We start from the raw sequence: 23,040 nt of genomic DNA on the forward strand, positions 1-23,040 counted from the left end.
CTCTAGGTCTGACTGAATTACACAGTCATACAAATTAGATTGAGAAAAGCCCCGTTTGGTCTCATCCCCTCTATGGCCCAGGGTCCCGGGCAGGATTGTGCCCTACAGTATCTTAGCCAGTGTTTTAACTGGCCCATGCCATAAGCCCCTCTGCCCAATTTGGTGGCTGATGGCTCCACAGGTGAGTGAGCCTTGTTGCTACGAAGCTGCTCCTAATACGTTGCCTATGTGTCTCCTTTCTTAAGTTAGACTCATCAGCAGCTAGGGCCCTACCAAATTCATGGCCATGAAAAACGCATCATGGACTGTGAAATCTGGTCTTTGGTGTGCTTTTATCCTACACTATACAGATTTCATGGGGGAGACCAGCATTTCTCAAATTGGGGGGCCTGACCCAAAAGGGAGTTGCTGGCGGGGTCACCAGGTTATTTTAGGGGGCTCGCAGTATTGCCACCCTTACTTCTGCACTGCCTTCAGTGCTGGGCAGCCAGAGAGCGGCAGCTGTTGGCCGGGCACCCAGCGCTGAAGGCAGCGCCCTGCCAGCAGCAGGACAGAAGTAAGGGTGACAATACCATCCCATGCCACCCCTTATCTGCGCTGCTGCCTGAGAGCTGGCAGCCGGATAGTGGCAGCTGCTGAGTGAGGGCCCAGCTCTGCGAGCAGCACCTCTCCTCCAGACTCTCGGTCAGCTGACTCCTGTGTCTTCCCAGGCTACTGTCCTTTTCTTAGGCATGCTTTTTAGTTTCTCGGGGCTTTCATTTGAGCCTTTGCCCTATCCTGGATCCTCCCGCTGATCCTCTGTCACTTGGGCTGGACCTTCTCTGTTATGGAGAGAAGCGATGGGGAAGGGTCTCAGATGCAGTCACTTCTATTGTGTATTTATGTGGTGCCGCAGGTGTGCTTGGGGATTTCCAGGTTTAGAAGAGAAGCAGGCCCCTGCCTTGAGGCTCATGCAGTTTGGATCCCTGGATGCAGAAGCCCAGACCTGACGGTGCCTATTCTCTTCTTTACGTGGTGTAAGGCTTGGTGCACAACAGCTGCACCTTCTTACCTGACACCTCTGCTGCGTTACCTACAGCTATGGATAAGGACTGCCCGGACAGCCTCTTCGTGCTTCCTGTGGTTGGCTGGCTACTCCCTTACATCACCTGCGCTGGGACCTTCTGTGTTTGGTCTGCTGAGCTGCACGACCAGGCAGTGGAGGCAAGCTAGGCTCCTCAAATGCCCCAGCGCACAGCTCGCAAAGAGATGGCCCTCTTGTATGTGGGGTTCCTTTCGTGCTGGCTCTAGATTCCTTTGCTCAAACAGGCTTCTTTGTAACACCCTTGTGTGCCTACAGCATGTTCTGTCTGAGGAGCACAAAACACTTTACAGATGGGTTAAGCTTCCTGATCCCCCTGTAAGGCAGGTGTTATGATGTTCACCTGACAGATGGGGAAATGAAGGAACAGGGTGGTTAAGTGTCTTGCCTAAAGACACACAACTCAGTGTCAGATATAGAACCCAGGAATCCTGCATCTGAGCCACAAGACTATCGTTCTTCCCGTTAACTATTAGCCAGTACCACTAGGAAATTGCTTGCTGGTTTTCAGCCTGAGCCCTGCCCACCCTGGACTCAAACGGATGGACGTGGCACGTCTGCCCAGACTTGAGGATCAATGATGTGGGGGAGTCTCTGTGTTGTTCCAACATGACTAAGGAACTTTTCCTCTCTGAGCTGTTGGTGGGCCAGGAAAAACCTCCATCCACTCAGAAATCAACCACAACTTGTCTTCTGATTGGCCAGCCCTCTGCTACCGCATTGTTTGCACATGAACCTCTGCAGTAGAACATAGACCTGCAGCTGGGGGCATCTGGTATGGCTGTGGAAATGTGTCTGTCAACTGAGTACAAATGTCTCAGGTGACTTTCAATATGGGCTCACAATGGCACAATCCTCCGAGCTAACTACAGCTGCCGTCGGCATTGTTCCTCCCTCTCCTGTCAGGCAGAACACCACTTACTGTCCTTCTGGAGCTCCAGTCAGTCAATCTCAGCTACGCAGATCTCCGGGGAGATGGTGGAAAATGCAGGTTATGGGGACCCTAAGGATTTAATTGCACTTGTAATTGAGGCCTTTCCACGAGGCCCTAGTGAGGGAAAGCGGAATACACCTAAAAATATCCTGATTAGAGTGTGGCACCATTATTCTTCCATGCCCAGGAGAATAGGCTAATGAAGGACAGAACAAAATAAAAGCACAAGGCAACAACTACCAGCAAAAGGGAATGGATTTAGCAGAAAACTGGAAAGAAAACCCAGTTCTGGGACTCATAGCTAGCGCTAGCTTTTTTAATCTGTGAAACAGCTGGATATGGGAGAAAACAGCTGGAATGGACACCGATTTCTTAGGAGTTATTAAACGGAGTCTCAGTGGAGCTTGTGTGTGTCTTTTTCTGCTCACTGCCTCTGGAGAGAGAGTCCTTTGCGTGTCCATCCCACCACCCTCCATTAGGAATGGTGAAGAGTGGTCAGGATCGGAATGATGTCCCGTCGCATAAAGATTCTTGACTGATTGATCCAGCCCCATAGCTGAGTCCCTTCTTCATGGTCCGGCGAGGAAGGTCCAGTGTGCGGACATCTTCAGAACTTACCCAGGGTGCTTTTCCTGCATTACAGATGGCTGCATGGATAGGGATGTAGGGAGGGCTGTGTTTCCCTTTCCAATGGTCTAGCTTTGTAGCTCTCCCATATAATTGATTGAATTGTCTTCTTACCAGGCTACATAGCCAAGCCATTGTTATGTCACAATGAGGGGGGCTGGATGAAGAGTATTGCACATTGGTGTTTCAAATCTAGTTCATGTGACTCTTACAATCTGATGGCTGGTGGCCTGCTGAATAAAATGTGTTTGGTGGGTCTCAGCCCAACCTCCAGCTTCTTACATCACACAATCCCCCCACCATCGTTGGCCATTAATTGGCAGCATTCTGTTGTCAGCCCTCCTGGCAGCAGGTATATCCGCCTGTAGGGGTAGGGCTGTACAGCGAGTGAAGGTGTGATGCCCGTACTTGCGCTAGCTCTAACTAGCTAATAGAGTAATGAAGTAGAGCGGCTAAGACATGGTGGCATAGGCTTCCAAGTCAGCTAGCAACCCGAGTGCATACCCAAGCTCCCCGGTCAGCTTGTGCTGGGGCAGGTAGCCGAGTAGAAGCCCTTACCACTGTGTCTTCACTACTCTTGTCACTGTGGGTTTCAGGGTGGCCTGCCCCTTCAAGGGCCAGGAGGCCTTGGGCCAGCCCACCTGTTCATTTAACCCCACCTGTGCTGTAATTTGCTGCCTCCCAGCCAGAGGGGGGGGGTCTAGTGGGGTCAGGTGATAGGCTGAGGAACACCTGGGTCTCGTAAAAAGGGCTGAGGGTGCAATCAGAGAGAGGGAGGTGCTACAGGAAGCAGGTTGGGGGTCATGCAGGAGGCCCCGAGGTAATGCCTGAAGGCAGGTTTCTGGGGGGAAGCTGCTAGAGTGCTGTGGGATCGGAGACAATAGGAACTTGCTAGGAAAAAGGGCTTCCAGGCAGAGCACGCCCTGAGAGGCAGTGTTAATCTCAAAGAACAGCAAACTCAGCAGGGCTTAACAGTGGAGTGAAAAGCCTGGAACTCCGGGGAGTGATCAAGTGTGAGAGGGACTGCAGAGAAGGCAGACTGGGAGCCAGCACTCCATAGCTGAGCAAAGAAAGGCCTGAGCTGGCAAGGCAGACTGATGAGTAACCCAAGAGGAGGATGCAAATCTTCTCTTTGTTGTGGCTCTTAACTGGACAATTGCTACCCGGGAAGGGGATAGCTTTGCTCAGTGATGAGGCTGGAGAGTCCTGCTACATTCCCTGACATTGGCCTTGTGGGGAAGGAGGAGGGGAGTCACCTCAGAAGGAACTGAGGTAGGAAGCACCTGCTGTGCCATGTTTGACCAGAAGAGGGGGTGATGGAGCAGCCAAGTCCAGTGGCACTGTGCTAGCTAGATTAAAGCTTAGCTGTGCTACAATCCTATGCTTTCCATATAGCTATAACCTTTGTTTGTAAGGATCTGTGTAAACTTCCAGCCCCACATATTCGGTGATAACCTTGTTGGCATAAAAGCCAAGGAACGGAGGCACGTTGGCTGGGCAGTGTGTGGGTGGGCAACTTGCACCAGTACAGAAAAAGAACATCAGGCTCCAGGGGTTAGCCCCCAAGGCCCTGTCATCAGCACCACACTCCCGTTAAATAGTGGTAGAATCAAGAGGAGAGTCATACAGAGTGAGTCTCAGCCATGATCATGCCTGGAGTTGCAGTCACTGCACTACCAGGATCTAGACCATTGCCCTGGAAAGAATCTTAGGGTTCCTTGGGGTAAACGATGCCATGTGCTGCCAATTCTATTCCATTTGAACCGAGCAATTTCCTTCTGCTAATCTCCTCAGCTACCTCTGAGAACAGATGGATTTGATGTAATGTCTCTGCACCAGGCCAGATGAAATGGTGAGTCAGCAAGAGGTTCAAAGAAGAAGAGATGTTGGTTTCAGAAGGTTGTGTGATCCTAGGCTCTCTGGTCTTGTAACCTAGATCTTCTGCCAGCAAACTGACCCTTGTCCTGAATCTTTGTTTCCAATGGCTTTAAGTGTGTGGGCTTTTAGCTGTGTTCTTCAACAGCATCCAGTATAAGAACCTGTGACTTCTTATCTGGAGTGAAACATGGCTTCCGATGACAAGTGTGTGTTCTGGGGGAGGAGATGTAGTGTATGTGTAGAGTGTGTACAAGTAGACTGTGTGATTCAGATGAGCGATGGACTATTTTTATGGCCAATGTGTGTACATGGGCAGGGACGGATTTAGGGGCAGGTGACTGCCTGGAGTGCCAGGCTTGGGGGGCATGGGGCTCAGAGAGCTGTTTTTGTTGCTAGCGACAAAGGGAAAATAGAATGTTTGTTTGAAGTAAAATGTTTCAGGTATTCTGTATGTGGGTTTATTTTGCACTGACCTCCTAGAATGTTCTGAACCTTTGTAGAATCTTGTGGAACCTTCCAGACTTTGAGAACTACATTTTCCTCGAACCTCCTAGAATGTTGTCAGCCATGCCCTTGTGGGTATGTAAGGGGAGCGGGGCATTGCCAGTCAGTCAGTGAGATATAAGAATGAACTGAAGTGAACTGAGAGCCCAGCTGCGATATTGTGAAGTTTATATACATTGTGTGATATTCACAAGTTTAACAAGTGCAGAGGCGCGGCTGAAGATGCTCCTCACCTGGGGCGCCATTTGGTCTTGGGCCGGCCCTGTGCTTGTGTGATCTGTATGAGTGTGAGTGAGCTGTATATGTACAGGCAGGGTGTGTGTGTGTGTGTGTGTGTGTGTGTGTGTGTGTGTGTGTGTAATATTTGAGTATATATGTCTATGCATGGGAGTGGAAGTATGCAGAAGCTATGAATGGGTATGTCCAGTTGCACAGGGGAGGTGTGTGATATAATTCTCTCTGTGTATGGAGGAAGTTTACACAGCTGTATATATGGGGTATATGTGTGATATGCATGGGTGTGATACTTCTGTGCAGATGGGGAAGATGTCATACATGAGTGTCAATCTGTACACACGACAAACCTGCTGCACAATCTGGCATGCTGGGCCATGTCTTCTGCTGATGAGTTCAAGACTAGAATAGCAGGATTATTGCAGAGTTCTAGGGCTAGAGTTAGAGGAGCAATTGTGGTCCACATTAAGGTGCATTAGCAGAGTGTACGGGAATAACAAGTGTGCTGCCTGTCCAGATGGAGGTGTGTTGGCTGTTCTGTGTGGGGAAGCTGAGATGCACTACAACTGCCTGACACCAGTGCTTTGACTGCAGGACTCTCCTTCATGAAAATGCACTCCCCCATTTGGAAAGAAACACGGTGGTTTGCCTGCTGCTGACCTGCAATGGGGATTGAGAAGGCTCTGATAATATGGAGAAAAGAAACCGCACCGAGGAGGTGATATTTTTTGTCTGAGAAGTAGCAGCTACCGTGTCTGTGTGTGTTCAGTGAGTACAGCTCACATTGTAATGCTCCCCTCTGCTCTGGATCAGATGAGTAGAAGAAAGCACCTGACCAATGTGCAGTAAGAGGAGATAAGTATGTCTTTGGGAGCAGGTAGCAGACTCGCAATCAACCCCAGCTGCCTGTCTTTCTCTAGGTAGTAGGGTGATGTCTGTCTGTCTGGAGGGGGGATGCTTTCAAGCTGCTCTTGAAAGTCCATTTTTTTCCCTCTCCAGCCTTAACTCCCTTCTCAGGCCAGCTGTCCTACCAGACAAAGAGGGTTGGGGGCTGCTCCCTCTGGGGCCCGTCAATACTATTCCTGTGTCAGCCACCGGAGCTCTAGAGAGTCTGGGCATGAGGACACTGAGGGACGGGAATGACTCTGCTGCATTGCCAGCCCCCGCTGGCCTAGGACTGAAGACCTGGCTTGAGTCCTGGATTCTGGCTCCCCTACCCTGCGGGGCAGTGCTGTGCGGCTTCCAGAGGCTGTGACCCTGATTCTCCACTGCTTTGCTCCTTGTGTTGTCACTTATGCCTGTCAAAGTGGGTGTGATATGCTACCAGCTCAGAATCTTCTGCTCGCAGAATCCTCTGCTTGCTTTGCCGAGGTTTAAGTGATTGCACAAGGTTCAGGGCCAAGGCGAATCCACTCAGTAGGCTTAGATCAAAGTAACAGAATGCCAATCACAAAGATACAAACACAGCTGGGGAGGGAGTCTAGTGGAGATAGCACAAAATCAACTCCTGGGTTCTGTTTTCAGCTCTGCAAATCTTGTCATGTGACCTTGGCTAAGTCACAGCACCGCTCTGTGCCTCCGTTTTCCCCATCTGTAAAATGGGGATGAAGCTCACTTTCCTCAGGTGTGGTTACAAGGCTTATAAAGGTTGTTTAGAGGCTAGGATGGAAATTTCTATAGAAGGGCAAAAAGTGTTTATTAATTGATTATTAGAATGATGCAAATCAAAGCAAACCCTCTGGTGTATCTAGTGGCATGCAGACAGTCTCTGCAATAAAACTAACAGCTAGATTTCCATGAAGGACCCAGTTCTGAGTTCCTTGCATGCCCCAAATCCCCATTGGAGCCAAAACAGTGCAGGATCCAGCTCAAAGGACTGCAGATTAGAGCTACTGAGGAAAATATACTTTTCCTGGTGAATATTTTTAGGGTTTTTTTTGAGGGGGAGGAGTTAAGGGAGGAACCCCTAACCCCATTTTTTTGTTTTCAGCAACCAAATACAGAAAATTTTCCAGCTTTCCAAACAAAACAAGTTTTGGTTTTCACTGTTTCAACGAAAGTCTGAAAAATGTAAGTGGAAATCTGGAAATGGCCAAAATTTCCATTTAATTAAAATGCCTTTTATGTATTAAAAAAACAAAAAGTTGTGATGGAAACTTTCTGGCCAGCCCTGCTGTATAGCACAAGGGCTGACAAAACCTTTTCAACTTGCCTTGTAGGGTTTGTTTCCCAAATACAGCACTCAGGCCCCACTGCCCATATGTGAGATGTGCATCTTGAGTACCACTCACTCTGCGTGGGTCAGCTCTTCTGGAGCCAATCCCATGGGCACTATGAATTCCTTGCCACCAGTCTGCTGGTGCCAATGCCCAGGGTGAGAATCAGCCAAAGCTGTTTCAGTAATAAGGATTAGTTTTCAGGCTTGTTTAGTCCTTGGAGCTGATTCCATGTGCGTCATGGCAGAGGGCAGTTTCTGCCAGTCTGGCGCTGCTGTGAGGGTAATTGACAACTTGGCTGGGCCTGGGCTGGTGTGGGGAGGTGGTGTGGCAGGCATGTTAGGGCTGATCTTGGGTATGACCTTGAAATGTCCTACTCGAGTGATAGATGAGGTGGTAACTTGGCTTATGGAAATAGAGTGAGGTAGCGAGGAGATGGGAAGGAGGCCAATGACGGCAGAGAGGGATGACAGAGGAACTGGGGTACCGATGTGAGGGCAGGTATATGGAATCTGTAAGTGTAAAACCTTGAGAGCCCTTCAGCAGACGCTCTCTGCTCTGCTCTGCCGTCCCTGGTGGGACATGGGGATGGGAGGAGATGGGATTGATCATATGACCGGCTCTCTATCGTGTCCCTGATGTGACACGTCCACATGTATCCCTAGCCCCTCAAACTCGAAACCTGGGGCGCTTTCACCATCTACAGGCTGCGACTGGAAGCGCGCATACTTGATTGTTCACTTGGAGAAAGGCCAGGTAGGTCAGTGCACTACGTATTATTAAGTTTGTCTAATACTTCCCATTGCAAGATTTGATTGCTTATAACTTTGCCAAAACGTAACTGTTTAGGTATCTGCCTGAGGCTTTTAAAAATGATTCAGCTATTTCCAAGAATGAGGTTGGAGAAAAATACGGTGGTTGCCCATGTTAAAAATTCTGACAACTTATTATTTCAACAGCTCTAGCACCACCATGCTTTGGAGCAGGGATTTGAAATTTGGCAGAGTGGTGGGGTCAGGGAGGCGCCTTTGCCATCCACATGGAAATCTGCTAAAACTTGGCCAAGTTTTAAGCCTTTGAAAAACTGCAGTTCAGACATTCAGTGGAAATTTAGATCTTAGCAGCTAAAAATCACTGAAGATTTCATCCTCGGTGAACACACTCAGACTCTCTCAGCTCCTAGGGCTGCCCAGGCTTCACAGATGTGATCCCCACAGACACTGAATTAAAGCTTCCCAGACTACCTTATTTCTGATGTTTCCTGACTTCTGAGTGCTTGACATCGCAGCCTTCATAATGTTCTTTTACCAGTGTTTTGTATGTTACTTAGAAGCAAGTCAAATCTGACCCAAAATTTAGATTTTCTTTTTTAATGGAGACTTTACAGAACCTGAGATCAATAGACACTTTTTTCCTATTTAAATAAAATAAATGGGATATGAAAAATAACAATAGTGCTCCTATAGTGCATAACATGTTTGAAGTTCTGTACAGGCATTAACTGATTAGACTCTTCCCCTACCCTCTGCTTGGCTTGTCTATTTAGATAGTAAGCTCATTGGGGAAGGAACATCTACTGTGTTTACCTAGTGCTTAGTACATTGGGGCCCACTCTAGATTGGCCCTTGGGCTCTACTGTAATAAATTCGCTTAGCAATCCTCACAGCAGCTGTGCCGGGTAGCTCTGGTAAGTGTTACAGTCTCTTCTGTGCAGATAAAAATGTGAAGCACGGAAGGTCACAAGGTGAGTTAGTAGCAAAGACGGTATTAGGACTTGGGAATTCCTGATGCCGAGCCCTGTGCTCCCATTTCACCATACACTGGTCCCTTGTGATTCTTGTCGTCCAAATGTTGCGGCCTTGTGCTAGTGCCTGATGACCAGAAAATGCGTGCAGTGACAGCTGACTTCGATTTGGACAATTCTTTCCATATGAGCCATCTCTTGTTTTGTTGGTGGTAATCCTTGTTTTTAGTGTATAATTATCTCAACAATGTCCCCTGTAGGGAATTTCAAGATGTTTAATTTATTACTTTGCATGAAGATAGAATCAGAGTTCTAAGCTGCCTTTCAGCATGGAAAAGAGAGAGGCTGTCTTCCTGCTATAGGCAGTCTGGGCTAGGAGCAGAACGTAATACAGTAGTCGCTGGAAGCGAGTGAGTGTGTGTGTGTGTGTGCATGAGCATGTGTGTGTCCATGCAGGCAGTCAAATTCCATCCACTGTGTGTTTGGTTTCAACAAAAAATTTGGAATGTTTTTAAATAAGAATCATGGGGTCAAACATTGTGCAGGCACCGTGGGCTGCTGGAAAAGGTGCGGGAGTGGGAGTCCTGGGTTCCTTCCCCGCCCTGCCCATTGCTGTGTGACCTCGCCATAGTGTTCTCATCTGTAAAATGGGGATAATGATCCTTCTTTTGAAAAGGAGTTTGGCATCTCTGCTGAAAAGCTAATCGCTAGTGTCAGCACTGGGCAGAGAGAAGGCTGGGGTTTCTTGAGGGCTGCCTCAAGTGGACAGATGTAGCTCTCAAAAAGTTTGCTGGTGTCAGACAGGGAGAGGACCTCCTAGTTAGGGACTGCACTATGGCTATCTCTGATGACTTTATTGCTGATGGAGTCTGCATTATTAGGCAGGGTGAAGGCTCTCTCTCACTTTGCCCTGTACACCTTAGTGCTGTTCGGTTTCCCAGGCAGGTGGTTCTATGGCACATAATTTTTCTTGACTAGCTGCCAAATTGATTATTCCATCCTTTCTCTCTGCCCTCCCCCTGCAAAACTCCCCCCAAACTTCTTTGGAGAATCCTGTGGGCAGTAGTGACACCTGCTGGTGGAAGAGGAAAAAGGGCAGAGACCATGTCTTTTTACTAAAGAATTGGCTAAATTCTGCTGTCCTCTTGGCAGATGGGACACTAGGTGCGGAGGGCTCTGAGCTACTACAGAGAATTCTTTCCCAGGTATCTGGCTGGTGGATCTCACCCACATGCTCAGGGTCTAACTGATCACCAGATTTGGGGTCGAGAAGGAATGTTCCCCCAGGTCAGATTGGCAGAGGTTCTTGGGGGTTTTCGTCTTTCTCTGCAGCATGGGCCACTTACTGGTTTGAACTAGTGTAAATGGCTGAGTCAGGTGTAACTTGAAGACTTTAATCAAGATTTGAGATCTTCAGTAACTCAGCCAGAGGTTACAGACCTATGCAGGAGCAGTGGATGAGGTTCTGTGGCCTGCAATGTGCAGGAGGTCAGACTAGGTGACCATGATGGTCCCTTCTGGCCTTAAAGCCCATGAGGTGGGTTTCTTTTAAAGCAAATGGGCAATTTCACCCTTAACTCTCCAGATTTAAAAAACCTCACTCTTTTGTAGCTAACACTGTCGCATTTGCAGGGTCTCCCATTCCTCTCCCCCACGGGCCTCCTCAAATCCCATCTGAAAGCTAGACAGAGACCAGGGCATGACTTGGGGAGAGGCACTAGGCTGGCTTTCAGGGGACCAAACTGTAATTCCTGCTTTGCCCCAGCTTTCATGGGACCTTGGGTAAGTCCTAAGGGTCTGATTTCAAGGGACTGCAACTCCAGCTGAAGCCAGTGGGAACTCAAGGTGCTCAGCACTTCTGAAGATCAAACATTCAGTTTCCTTAGGGCTCCCAGATTTGTTTTGGGGGTGGTGTTCAGATACTGCCATGACTGGGGGCGGGGAGCTATGTAAGAGGTATGTGGAAGCCATCAACTCCACTGACATGCACGGAGTTAAGTGAGAGAGTGAGGCGAGTAGGGACTGTCCATCCTGAGTAGGGATGGTTGTCGGCAGGTGCACAAATCCCTCCCAGCTGCTGTCTGGCTTCTCAATATGTCCAAGTCCCTCTGCTCATGAGGGATCTCAGGGTAGCACCAGGAAGCATTACTGTCCTCCTCCAGGAGTGGAGCGCATTTATGTGTTCAGCCCTTCTGCATGCCTGGGAGACAACAGAGCAAGTGTGGGAGGCAGTGTGTTTAAAGATTAGATTGGTCAGTCATTTTGCTGTGAGAATATACCTACACACACACACACACACACACACACACATTCTCATATAACGTAGACTGATTAATAATTAAATCCCACAGTGTTTTAATATCATGTGCTGCAAAGAGACATATTCAAGAGCCAGTTGGGGCTCGTGAGCTGCAGTCTGAGTATCTCTGTCCTAAACCCTTCAAACCTCTGATTGCACTCAGGTTTAAAGCAGACTCTTTGCTTTCTATGCAAAGGGCTCTTGGCTGTGCCTGACTGCTGCCTTATCCTGGAATGACATGAGACCCCATCGACTCCAGATGGCCTATGAAAACCTGCAGGCGAGGAGAGTTTCTTGTATAAACTCAGCAATTATGTCCTGAACCAATTCATAATCTCTGCAACACCAGCAGGGGCCTCAGGCATGAATTTTAGACAACAGGCCAAGTTCACCCCATGCTTGACCCAGTCAGTGGAGTTGCCCCAGGGATGAATTTGTCCACTCTGTGCCTCTTGAATTTGAGAGCTGAACTCATTGACCACTAGATGGCAGCAGATTGCTGATGGAAAAAGAAATGGTCCCTGGGAAGGATTTCACAGGTGTAAATACACCAGGAAACTGCTGGTGTTCAAGGTGCAGAGCATCAGGCTTGGAGAACTACACGGCAGTTTGGGAGCTGGCGTGCTCATAGACCTTCTGTGCTAGATCTTCAAGGAGATCCACCCCCAAACTCAAATGATAGACACTGAACTAGGTGACAATTAATAATAATGTAACAATTCATAACTGAGACTTAATTTGTCTTTAGCTTCTTCCACATGTAGCCCTCAAAGCACTCTGCAAACATTGTGAACTCAGATGCTCAATCCCACTGTGAGGCCTGTAATTAGTAATCTCCAATTACAGACAGGTAAACTGAGGCACAATGCTGAATTAAATTTGTCTATTTAGTGTATACCGTGCATCAGTGGGGCTAGAGCTCAGGTTTCCTGACTTGCAGTCCTGTCATTTAACTAACACAAGGAGCAGCTCAGCCTGTTATACTGTGGGGCCAAATTTTTGTAGAACCTTATACCAAAAAAAGAGGAAAGGGAATCTAACTCCTTGATGTCAAGTATCAGAGGGGTAGCCATGTTAGTCTGGATCTGTAAAAGCAGCAAAGAATCCTGTGGCACCTTATAGACTAACAAACATTTTGGAGCATGAGCTTTCGTGGGTGAATACCCACTTCCTCAGATGCATGTAGTGGAAATTTCCAGGGGCAGGTATATATATGCTAGCAAGCAAGCTAGAGATAACGAGGTCAGTTCAATCAGGGAGGATGTTCAATCAGGGCCTCATCCTCCCTGATTGAACTGACCTCATTATCTCTAGCTTTCTTGCTAGCATATATATACCTGCCCCTGGAAATTTCCACTACATGCATCTGAGGAAGTGGGTATTCACCCACGAAAGCTCATGCTCCAAAACGTTTGTTAGTCTATAAGGTGCCACAGGATTCTTTGCTGCTAACTCCTTGATGTTTTTTTTAAAAACCAACTAGCTATTGTATTTGCCTCCATGGAGCAGTGAAGTTAGCAGGTTGATTTCAGGCTGTCAAGCTATATTTTCTGTTTGTTCTACATGTATTGTGTGTTCATTTCATGCTCCCGGATTACAGAACTTCCTTTTGGGTCTCTGAGTTGCTGCCGGGGGTCTGAACTTCCAGAAAACTCTGTCCTGCTACAGAGAGTTTGGTTATTTATCAGAGTTCTTGATCCTCCTGTTCCTAGAGAGGATCAGGGTAGGTTTGTAGGAGAAACAGTGCTTTCTGAATAAACTATTCAGCCCTTCCCTAAATGCTCACCAGTCCAACACACATCAGCCAGGAGATAGAATTGAAGTCTGATGCGTAGAGAAGAGAGACACTATTTTCATGTATGACCGACTGGAAAAGTGTGTGTTGTGGCTGGTTCACTAGAGGATAACAGTTTACTCCTGCTACCAGCCAACAGAATTGCTTCTTTAGCTTAAGTGGTTGAGGTCAGTGGGGCAGTGATGGAGGTCCCAAGTGCAGACATTAGGGTGATCAGATAGCATGTGTGAAAAATCAGGACACTTTCCCCCCTGGGGTTGGGGTATAGCTTTATATATAAGACAAAGTCCTTAATATCAGGATGTCTGGTCACCGTCGCAGACACTGCTGAGAACCCATGCCAGGAGTGGAGGTTTTATTTGCTGTCTTTCATACTCCGAGATAATACTCGGCCTTGATGTAAACGTGATTTTCTTTGATGCTGCAGGAATGTCAGGCTTTCCTGAAAGGCACAAATGCTGTTGCCCTCACACCTCTTCTCTGTTTTCTCTTCCAGATTCTGTGTCTTGCTGGCTTGACTGTTGTCATGAAGTCCCCCCACTCCCTCCCTCGGTTTCTGTTTATCCCCCTTCAGATGTCCCATATGGTCAAACAGAGCTGTCTGGGCAGGTTTTGTGGCAGCTGTGATGAACAAAGATAGAAGGCATCTGCCTAGTCTTTCTGGATAGCTGGGTCCCTCAAACCCCTCGTGATCAGTAGGGTAGGTATGCTAGATGTAACTACTCTTGGGGCTCCAGTAGGACACTGGGGATGGTCTCTAGGTAGAACTAACTGAATTGTTTGTTAGGAAAAGTTATTTATCTGGAAGATTTAGCTCCTTTTCCAGCTTGCAAATGGTCTGGGGGCAGACCATGATATTTATCGATCTGTTTGTCATACAAAAGTGTTTGTCACATACATTAAAGCCAGTGGATCATTGGCCATGTATGTGCCGCAAACATCCCTTTGAGCTGTGTGATTGGGCATCAGAGTCATGCGGGGTTGTTTCTGTTCCATGATTGGATGAACTGTTTTGGCTCCAAAACTAATTTTATTTTTGTTATTAAATCAATATTATTTTGCAATTAATCGGCTCTTGGCAACAGGCCTGGACTTTGCTCTCTGCAGACGTTGGTTGTGTGAACAAAGCCTGGCTTGCATGGATGCTTGTGGGAAAAGGGGACACGTGTGAATTCGGCTGAATCAAAATGTGGTTCTGAAGTCTCAGAAACAGACGTGACTCATTGCTCCTGTTACTTGCCCAGCTCTCAGGCAGGGGAGGCGAGAGGGGTGTTTGCGTTGGCCGCTCTCGCTAGAGGGGGATGCAAGTCTGCTACGCGTGTAACACCAGACCTAAGGGAAGAAAAGACACATTCCACCACCCCGGCTTTCCATGAAATCTGAGCTTTCTTGCAGGCAAAACTTCTGGACTCACAAGACTCATAGCTGTGAAAGATGGAAAGTCAGACCCCAGCCAGCCCACCCCCAGCTAACCAAGTATTGTGTCCTATGGGGCATTTTCAAAATGTCTGGTCTGGTCTAGTTTTTAAAATGCCAAGGCTTTAATTTGCTTCCTAAAGTTCAGGGGTGGCACTAGACATTTCGCCGCCCCAAGCACGGCGGCATGCCGCGGGGGGCGCTCCGCTGGTCGCTGGTCCTGTGGCTCTGGTGGCCCTCCCGCAGAGCTTCCCCCAGCGGCATGCTGCCCCAAGCACGCGCTTGGCATGCTGGGGCCTGGATCCGCCCCTGCTAAAGCTGCCCCTGCTCCAAGGGGTCGAAGGATGGTGCTCCATGGACCCCTTTATGCTGATTTGCAGGACTAAAGTGACCACAGGGACTGTGAAAGACTATGCTGGGGAGACACCCAAGGTAGGGGAGTCCCCAGCAGGGAAAGGGTCAGGGGAGCTGGCCCTAGGTCACATCCCAGCACAGGGGGCATATTGGGGTGTTCTTTGGAGGGGAGAGGGGTTGCCTGTGCATTGGAATTGTGTTCAGTGGCCTGCACTCCTAGGCACTATGTTAATATCAATACACACTAATTCCTTCACCTCGGCTGTCTGCCAGACCAGCCCGTGATGAAGATCTGAAGGGATGAAGGAGGCCCAGATGTAGCGCACAGCTCCAGCACAGGGGTGCACGCAGGGCTGATGGGGGTGGGGGAAAGCTGGTAAAAATTACCAGGGCCTGGCGGTCCGGAAGGGGGCCCAGGGCCTGGGTTCCCTGGCTTCGTCGTCCCAGTCCGCCCTTGCTGGGGGGCCTGAAAATATTTTTTCATAGGGGCCCAAACCAGCTCTTGGCGGCCCTGGGTGCACGCCCAGAGCAAGGGCGGATGCCAGTTCTGGAGCTGAGCTCGGTGAGTCTCAGCTCCCAGCAGCCAGGTGTCCAGCCCACTGATCCCCCCCAGCTCAACTGGCCTCCAGGGACTAGGGAGAGGGAGGCCGGCCCTGCTGCTGCCCAGCTTGGTGGCACCAGGATTTGATCTGGAGGGCACAGCCCCAGGCAGCACTACCAGGCCTCGTCCCTTCCCCACCGTGAGCATCCCCCTCTCCCCTCCCTTCCCGGCGCTGATTCCCAGCCCGGCCCCTCTCTTCCCACCCGCCCCCTGCTCCGCCCCGCTCCCAGCTCCGCTCCCCGGCCGCTCCCCACTGCTGCAGCCGCTGCCTCCGGCCATGCGCCCCCTTGGCGCTGCGCTGCTGTGCTGCGCCCTGTTCCTGCAGCTGAGGGGCTGCCCCGGGCAGGAGGAGGAAGGGGGGAGCCCAGCCGGGCAGCAGCAGGAGCTGCCCACCGTGGTGATCGCCATCCTGGCCCGCAACTCCGAGCACTCGCTGCCCCATTACCTGGGGGCCTTGGAGCGCCTGGACTACCCCAAGGGGCGCATCTCTATCTGGTAAGGGCTGCTCGGCTCCCCGGGGAGGGCAAGAATCCGGGGGTGCCCCCTCTCCCCAAACCGCAGAGGGGCCCTAGGATTGGGGTTAGTGCCAGGGCGAGGAAGAGCAACCTGGTGCTGCAAGGGGCAGCAGGGATATGGGGCTGCAGGGCGATGTGCCCGTGCAGGATGGGTGCCATCTCACTGCTGTCCCCTTATCGGGGGCACTGCCAGGCTGGGGAACCCCTCCCTCCGTCCCCGAATTAAAGGGATGCTGGGCAGTGGGACAGCAGCGGGACTGGTGCCTGAGTTATGGGCTGGACACTCTTCCATCCTACCCGAGGGGGGATGTTCTCCCCCTGCTCCTGGAGGTTAATACCCCCCCACCCCACTGTGCATACTGTGAGATACGGGTGTCTGGAGCTGGACACCTCATCCCATCTGCTCTCACTGCCTCTCACAGCCACCACAGACGTATTTCACAGCCTCTCACATGAGCTTGTAAGAACTATTACCTCGGGAGCATAATCATGGTAAAGAGCAGCTTTACCATATGTGCACGTTTGTTGGCTGTGGACATGCCCTGCTAGAGATCCAGGAGTGCAGTCTGCTTGCCAGCAATCCAGGCTGCAGCGCGAGCTGGGCCACTCTTCCATTGGTACCTTTTTCCATCTCGGATACTTACGGTTTTCCCTGTGGTTTGACTCCATGTGTTTGGAATTCCCAGCGTCCAGCCCAGACTAACAGATGGGTGTGAGAAGAGACTCCAGTCCCAGCCGCTCCTAGCAGGAGGTGCTGTAGAGTGGGTGCAACCACATTGGTCCCGGGGTAGCTGAGCTCTCCCACTACAGGTCACACCCTTGTGTTCGGATCTCGATGTGCTGGGATGAATGGGGTCTCAGGCCTTGTGAAGTGTCAGACTTTGGGTGGGGGTGGAGGGGAGTATTTGAGGAAGGGGATGTTGTCCTTCAGCTGTGATCAGGACCCTGGGAGCAAAGACTCCTCTCTGCCCGGTGTTGCTGGCAGGGGCTGAGGTTGGCATTTCCAAAAAGCTGTTTTTAAAAAAAGTCTCACTGTTTCACTTGCACGAGAAAGTGTGTGAGAGGAAAGACTAGAGGAGAGCAGCATGGATGAGAAGAGGGTGAGGGGGAGTAGTTGGCTGGTCCGCTCAGCTCTGCCCTGCTCACTCCCACTGTGTCTGTGCCCTGCCTGTCCAACCCCTGCCTGTGCTAGGCGGCGATACATGACATTCGTCGCTTTCCCCTGTCTCGGTTGGAACAGGACTCGCCACTGAATCTGGGCCATGTCCTGCGGATGTTGTCATGGGCATGGCGGGGCTGAAAACAAAGCTGGGAAAGGAGGCCATAGGCAGTGTGCATCCCACAGCCCTGCACAGAGCAATGGGAAGAAGTAAAGGAGGAGAACGGCTAATTACCAGTTGGGAAGAGCCTGGTCTGAGGACAAATGAGCCCTTGTGTTTGGTGGCTGCCCAGGCCCGGGCATGGCAGCGTGGGGGCCTCTTTAATGCTAGTCTGCGAGTCTGCAATTTGGAAGGAATTATCCCTTCACGTTCCCTCTCCCAATAGCAGATTGCTTAAAATTACATGTTAATTCTCCAAAAGATTCCCACTTGCTGCCTTTGCTGGTGCCAGCATAGCCAGGAGGTATTTATAGCGCAGGAGCCAGCGTTCATGCCTGGGTTGCTCGTGTCTCCTTTTAAAGGAATCGCAGCGGCTCTAGGGTGGAAGCAGAGTTCACAAGGGGGTTTAAGCTCATCTATGCCTGGATAGGAACATTCTGGGCTAAATTTATTCCTGAGGCCCATACAGTTACACCAGTGATTAATTTGGCCCATCTGGTCCATATTAGAAAACTGGTAAATCAATCTATTGCCTTGCACTTACAGAGGTGGCAAAATCCCCATTTGACAGGTGGGGAGACTGAGGCACACAGAGGGTAAATGACTTGTCCACAGAGCTGGGATTAGAACCCAGGAGTTCTGATCCTTACCTCCCTGCACTAGCCATTAGACAACATTCGATGCAGAAACAGGATGTTCTGGGGCAAGCGGCACTGATATCTTTGTGACAATGGAGAGCAGGGAACCAGTTTCACATTCAGAATGTCTCTGCAGAGCATTGTTGGCTTGCTGTCAGGCTGCCAGTAAGGGTGGGCAGGCTTGGCAGCTGCCAGAGGGGAATTCCTGGTGTGGCCTTTCCCCTTAATATTGCACAGTCCCAGTCAGTCTCGTGCTGCCACTGCTCATGAGTCTAGGTGGTGATCCCAGCCAGTTCCATGGAATTCTCCCACTCAGCCCAGAGTACTTTAGGAAGAACCTGCTTTTCTATGGATAAGAACATTCAAGCTGGGAATGGTGACGGGATGGACCACTTGATGATTATCTGTTCTGTTCATTCCCTTTGGGGTAGCTGGCATTGGCCACTGTCAGAAGACAGGATACTGGGCTAGATGGATCTTTGATCTGACCCAGTTTGGCCGTTCTTATGTTCTTATCCACTTACATCAGATGGAATTAAAAAATTGGATTTAAACCCTCATGCTTCAGGGCATGAATCAACTGTACTCTGACAGGGGTCAGGAAGAAACTTCCCCTGCAGGTAGGTTATTCCATAATTGTCCACTGTGGGCTTACATGCACTTTCTCCTGAAGCATCTAGCACTTGCCACTATTGGAAACAGGACTTTGGACTGCATAGACCATTAGTTCTCAACCTTTCTAGACCACTGTATCCCTGAAGCTCAAGCCCTCTGCCTGGGGCTGAAGCATGTAACTTAGCTTCACAGGGCACCCTGTGGCATAGGGCCCGGGCAATTGCCATGCTTGCCACCCCCTAATACCAGTCCTGTGCTTGCGATCCCCTCCCCCCTGAGGCTCACGACCCCCAGGTTGAGAACCACTGATCTAGATGAGTTGACATACCCTCTGCATACTCCCAGGGGTGCACGTTCTCCTGACTGAGAACCACTGAGATAGACCATTGATCTGATTCAGTCTGGTAGTTAGTTCCTCTGCACTGTTAGAGGCTTCTTCCCCATTTCTGCCTGTAAGGCCAGCCCTGTGCTTGAGACACTCAACTTCTTCGTTCACGCACCCTCTGGAGACATGAGTCTTCTCAGCTCCCTGGCATCCTTGTTTGTACAGCTCTCCACTGATGTCCAGATGTGTGGGCTTTGGAGGTCAGGAAGCATTTGGGGAGGGGGATCTCCCTGAGAGCTGCCACTGTGGCTTCCATTTGAGTTTCATAGGATTGTGTGGCTGGGTTTAGGGCTGGAGACTGGAAGGCACATGCTGCAGGAAATGGGGCTGGGAGAAGGGAAAGAGCTAATGTCTCCTCTGCATTCTGATTTTTCAGGTGTGCAACGGACCACAATATCGACAACACAACCGAGATCCTGTGGGAATGGCTTACGGCCATGGAGAAACACTATCGCTACATTGAGTGGAAGTCAGTGGAGGAGCCCAGGTAAGGTGCATGGTCACCTGAGGCCCTGCTGTAGCAACGCGTCCTACCAGAGAGTGTTTTGTCCATTTTGTGTATAGGGAGCTGAGGGGCTGAGTGATTTGCCCAAGGCTACAAGGGAGTCAGCTGGAGATGGAACGGAACCAGAAGTTTCTGGGTCCCATCCCTGCACCAGCCTACCAGACCTCACTGTTGCATTTTTCTTACATGCAGCTTTGTGGTTTGCAGCTTTGGATTTGGGGCATGAAAGTCTTTGCATGGAAGTGGGTCTAGCGTCCTCTTCCACCCTGTGGTGGTTCTGATCCAGTTTAGGACAGGATGCATGGCTATTCTCCTCCAGGTGGGATGGGGATGGCTTTCTCCCAGCACCTTCACTGGTATCGGCCCTTTGGTGACCCTGAAGAAGGTGTCTGAGGTTACCTGCACATTGGCATTGTGGCGGTCTGCCCACTGCTCAGCAGGTTGACGGCTGTCTGTGCCCCATCCTGTTCTGATCCACCCAAACCTGCCATGCCCAGTTCTGTTCTCTCCTGTCTTGTCCTGCTCTTGCCTGGAGCTGACTGCACAGAGAGATCCCCCAGGAGTGAGAGGCCCCTATGCACGGATGGAATGAGAGGCCCTGCACACAGTTGGAGACAGGGAGAGTCTGTTTCCGACAGTCTCCTTTGCTGGGAGTGTGTGTTCTGCAGTAACTGACTGTGGCCTGACCCAATCCTGAGCCTGCATTAGTGAGTCAGTTTCATGTTTCTTCCCTCCCCGCATGGGGCTGTTCAGGCAGCACTGATCCACACTGCACATGCTTGGGCTGCTTGTGGGAAGAACAGGCTGGGCAGACATAGGGCTGTGCAAGCTGAATGGCTCCTCAGTGAGGGATCCCTCACCCTGCTGCCCCAGAGAGACTCCATGCTAAGCAAACCCAGTCAGGATGAGCCCTTTGTCAGGACTGAGCTGATCCTGCCCTGGCCAAGCGACTCAGCCATCCGGCATGCAGGTGCAGTGAGTTTGTAAGTTCACAGCCAAGGGTGGGTTATTAACTCCTTGTTTGCCTGGTGCAGCTCTTACCCCGATGAACTTGGCCCCAAGCACTGGACAGACGAACGCTATGAACATGTCATGAAGCTCAAGCAGGAAGCTCTGAGCTTTGCGCGGGCCAAGGGGGCTGATTATCTCCTGGTAAGAGAACTCTGTAACTGCACCAACTGGGCCCGCTTCCTTCTGTTAGCACAGGAAGGATTTCAGCCCTCCCGCAAGGCCCAACTGGGGGAACATGACCAGCTTTCAGATGCGTTGAAAGCGGAGATGGGAAAGTTCTCTTGCATCACTCTGCCCAGAGCAGGATAGTTCCTTGTGGCAGCTTCTCCGAGGGTGTATCCAGCCTACCTTGAAATGACCCCACTGTGGAAACCTGTCATCTTCCTAACTTAAGCTTTATGGCCCTGGTTCCTCTCTGTTTTTGTTGTGGATGCTCCAGAGCCATCGCTCACAGATAACATCCAGGGCTGTCTGAGAGAGCCCCCTGCTAGGAAAATGTCTGCCAAGGGTTTCACTCCCTGGCTGAGTGGTTGGAGGGTGAGGGTGCAGGAGAACCCAGGAGTTTCCCAGAGTGGCATGGAGCCGTGCCTGCCCCGGGCAGGAGCTCTCTCTATGAGCTCGCCTACCTAAATGTTTTGTGATACGCTTAACGCGAGGCTGTGGCTGCTCATTGCTCCCACTAAGCTGGCTATGTTTCCACCACCAGCTCACCGATACAGACAGCGTCCTGACCAACAATCGGACTCTGTCGTTCCTGATCTCGCAGAACAAGTCTGTGATCGCCCCCATGCTGGACTCCCAGACGTATTACTCCAACTTCTGGTGTGGGATAACCCCTCAGGTAAGCTGCCTGAGGTGAGCAGGGGGAATCCCCTGTGCCGGAGGATGTCCTGTTTGCTGTCACTCAGCATGGGTGCTGCTGCCAACCAGTGGTGTGTGTTACCCTTGGGGGTGCCCCCGTCCTGCAGTTCCTGATGGACCTGGGGCAGGTTTGGGACATCTTCTCCCTTAACCACAGCCAGAAAACATCTCCAGGCACCTAACTGTAAGGTTCCTGCCTGAGGAACCTTCCTCGATGCACCACCTCTGCCCTTCTGGGCATCCCTTGCCAGCCCAGAGTCGCTCCTAAGATCTCGTAGCCAAGTCACCCAGTCAGTTCAGGCTGCAGCTTCCTCCGAGAAATTCCACTGGTGCCTTCTCGGCCACGTGCCAACCTGCCCATCACTCTTCCTTCCCATGTGAGCTCTGCTGTCTCCTAAAACCCCTGAGTGGCCTCTAACATCGCCCCCTCTCTGCTGTGTGGGCTCCAGGCTCTGCTGCAAGCCCCGTTTAAGGCCAGGGAGGAAACCTGCATGCCCACCTGTCTGTGTTCAGCTGGACATGTGTGATCTGCTGGGTGGCTCTTTCCTGGGGGTAGAGGCTGGATGATGAGGATGGAAGGAAACTCTGAAGCATCTGAGAGTGGCATGGGGCCCAGCCTGCTGCTGTCAGGGCATGGCTGTGAGGGAGCTCTCCGTGCTGGAGCCCTGCCTGCTTGTGGTGGGTGGGGGAGACATGCTGGCTCCGGTCAGTGGGAATTACCCCACCCCTGTATTTTCCAGGGTTACTACCGCAGGACGGCAGACTATTTCCCCACCAAGAACCGCCAGCGCGTGGGCTGCTTCGCCGTCCCCATGGTGTACGCCACCTTCCTGCTTGACCTGCGAAAAGAAGGGACCTCCGAGCTCGCCTTCCACCCACCCCACCCCAACTACACCTGGCCCTTCGATGACATCATCGTCTTTGCCTATTCCTGCCAAGCAGCAGGTGAGGGCCAGAGGGAAGGGGCAGATTGGGAGAGGGAGGGGTGGAGGACCCGCAGTGAGCTGTACTTGCTCCTTTCTAGGGGACCTCCTCAAGGCATCCCATGTCTAGGGGTTGAGGCCAGAGGACTGAAATTTGAATCTGTTCCCATGTAGATGTGGAATTGAAGGCTGTAGAAAAACAATGCATTTCCCAAGGGGGCTGTCTCCTCCCCCATGCTGGCCCTGCACAGCCCCTTTGCCCAAGGCAGGGTGGTGGGTGGAGGCGGTGGAGTGGGGAGCTGGTTGGCACATTAGGAGGAGCCCAGGGCTTGTGCTTTGAGATGGAGCAACACAGGGAAGGCTGGTGTGCAGAGCTCTCAGCGAAGGGGTTGGGAGCAGGGGCGGGTGGCCTGGGCTTACCCTGGCTGCCGCTGCCTTGCAGGAGTCCAGATCTACGTGTGTAACCAGGAGCGGTTTGGTTACATCAATGTCCCGGTGAAGTCCCATCAGACACTAGAGGATGAACGAATCAACTTTGTGCACCTCATCCTGGAAGCCATGGGTAAGGGCTCAGGGACCCAGCCG

The 23,040-nt window shown here is 50.9% G+C and overlaps 1 protein-coding gene across 3 annotated transcripts in view; it reads left to right on the forward strand.

The window, feature by feature from the left end:
* Positions 1–23,040, forward strand: part of CERCAM (cerebral endothelial cell adhesion molecule) — a 37,033-nt gene that overhangs the window by 4,776 nt on the left and 9,217 nt on the right. The window contains exons 2-7 of one of the 3 annotated variants that reach the window (XM_050926868.1): positions 13,809–14,016; positions 19,532–19,642; positions 20,695–20,812; positions 21,378–21,512; positions 22,273–22,477; positions 22,898–23,017. In XM_050926868.1, the coding sequence (XP_050782825.1) occupies positions 19,593–19,642; positions 20,695–20,812; positions 21,378–21,512; positions 22,273–22,477; positions 22,898–23,017 (628 nt within the window). In that variant the 5' untranslated portion in view covers positions 13,809–14,016; positions 19,532–19,592. Of the gene's footprint in view, positions 1–13,808; positions 14,017–15,951; positions 16,179–19,531; positions 19,643–20,694; positions 20,813–21,377; positions 21,513–22,272; positions 22,478–22,897; positions 23,018–23,040 lie in introns of those variants that run through there. The other 2 variants (XM_050926867.1, XM_050926869.1) reach the window with 2 other exon arrangements.

Source organism: Gopherus flavomarginatus, chromosome 17, assembly GCF_025201925.1.
Source record: "Gopherus flavomarginatus isolate rGopFla2 chromosome 17, rGopFla2.mat.asm, whole genome shotgun sequence".
NCBI classification, from domain to species: domain Eukaryota; kingdom Metazoa; phylum Chordata; order Testudines; family Testudinidae; genus Gopherus; species Gopherus flavomarginatus.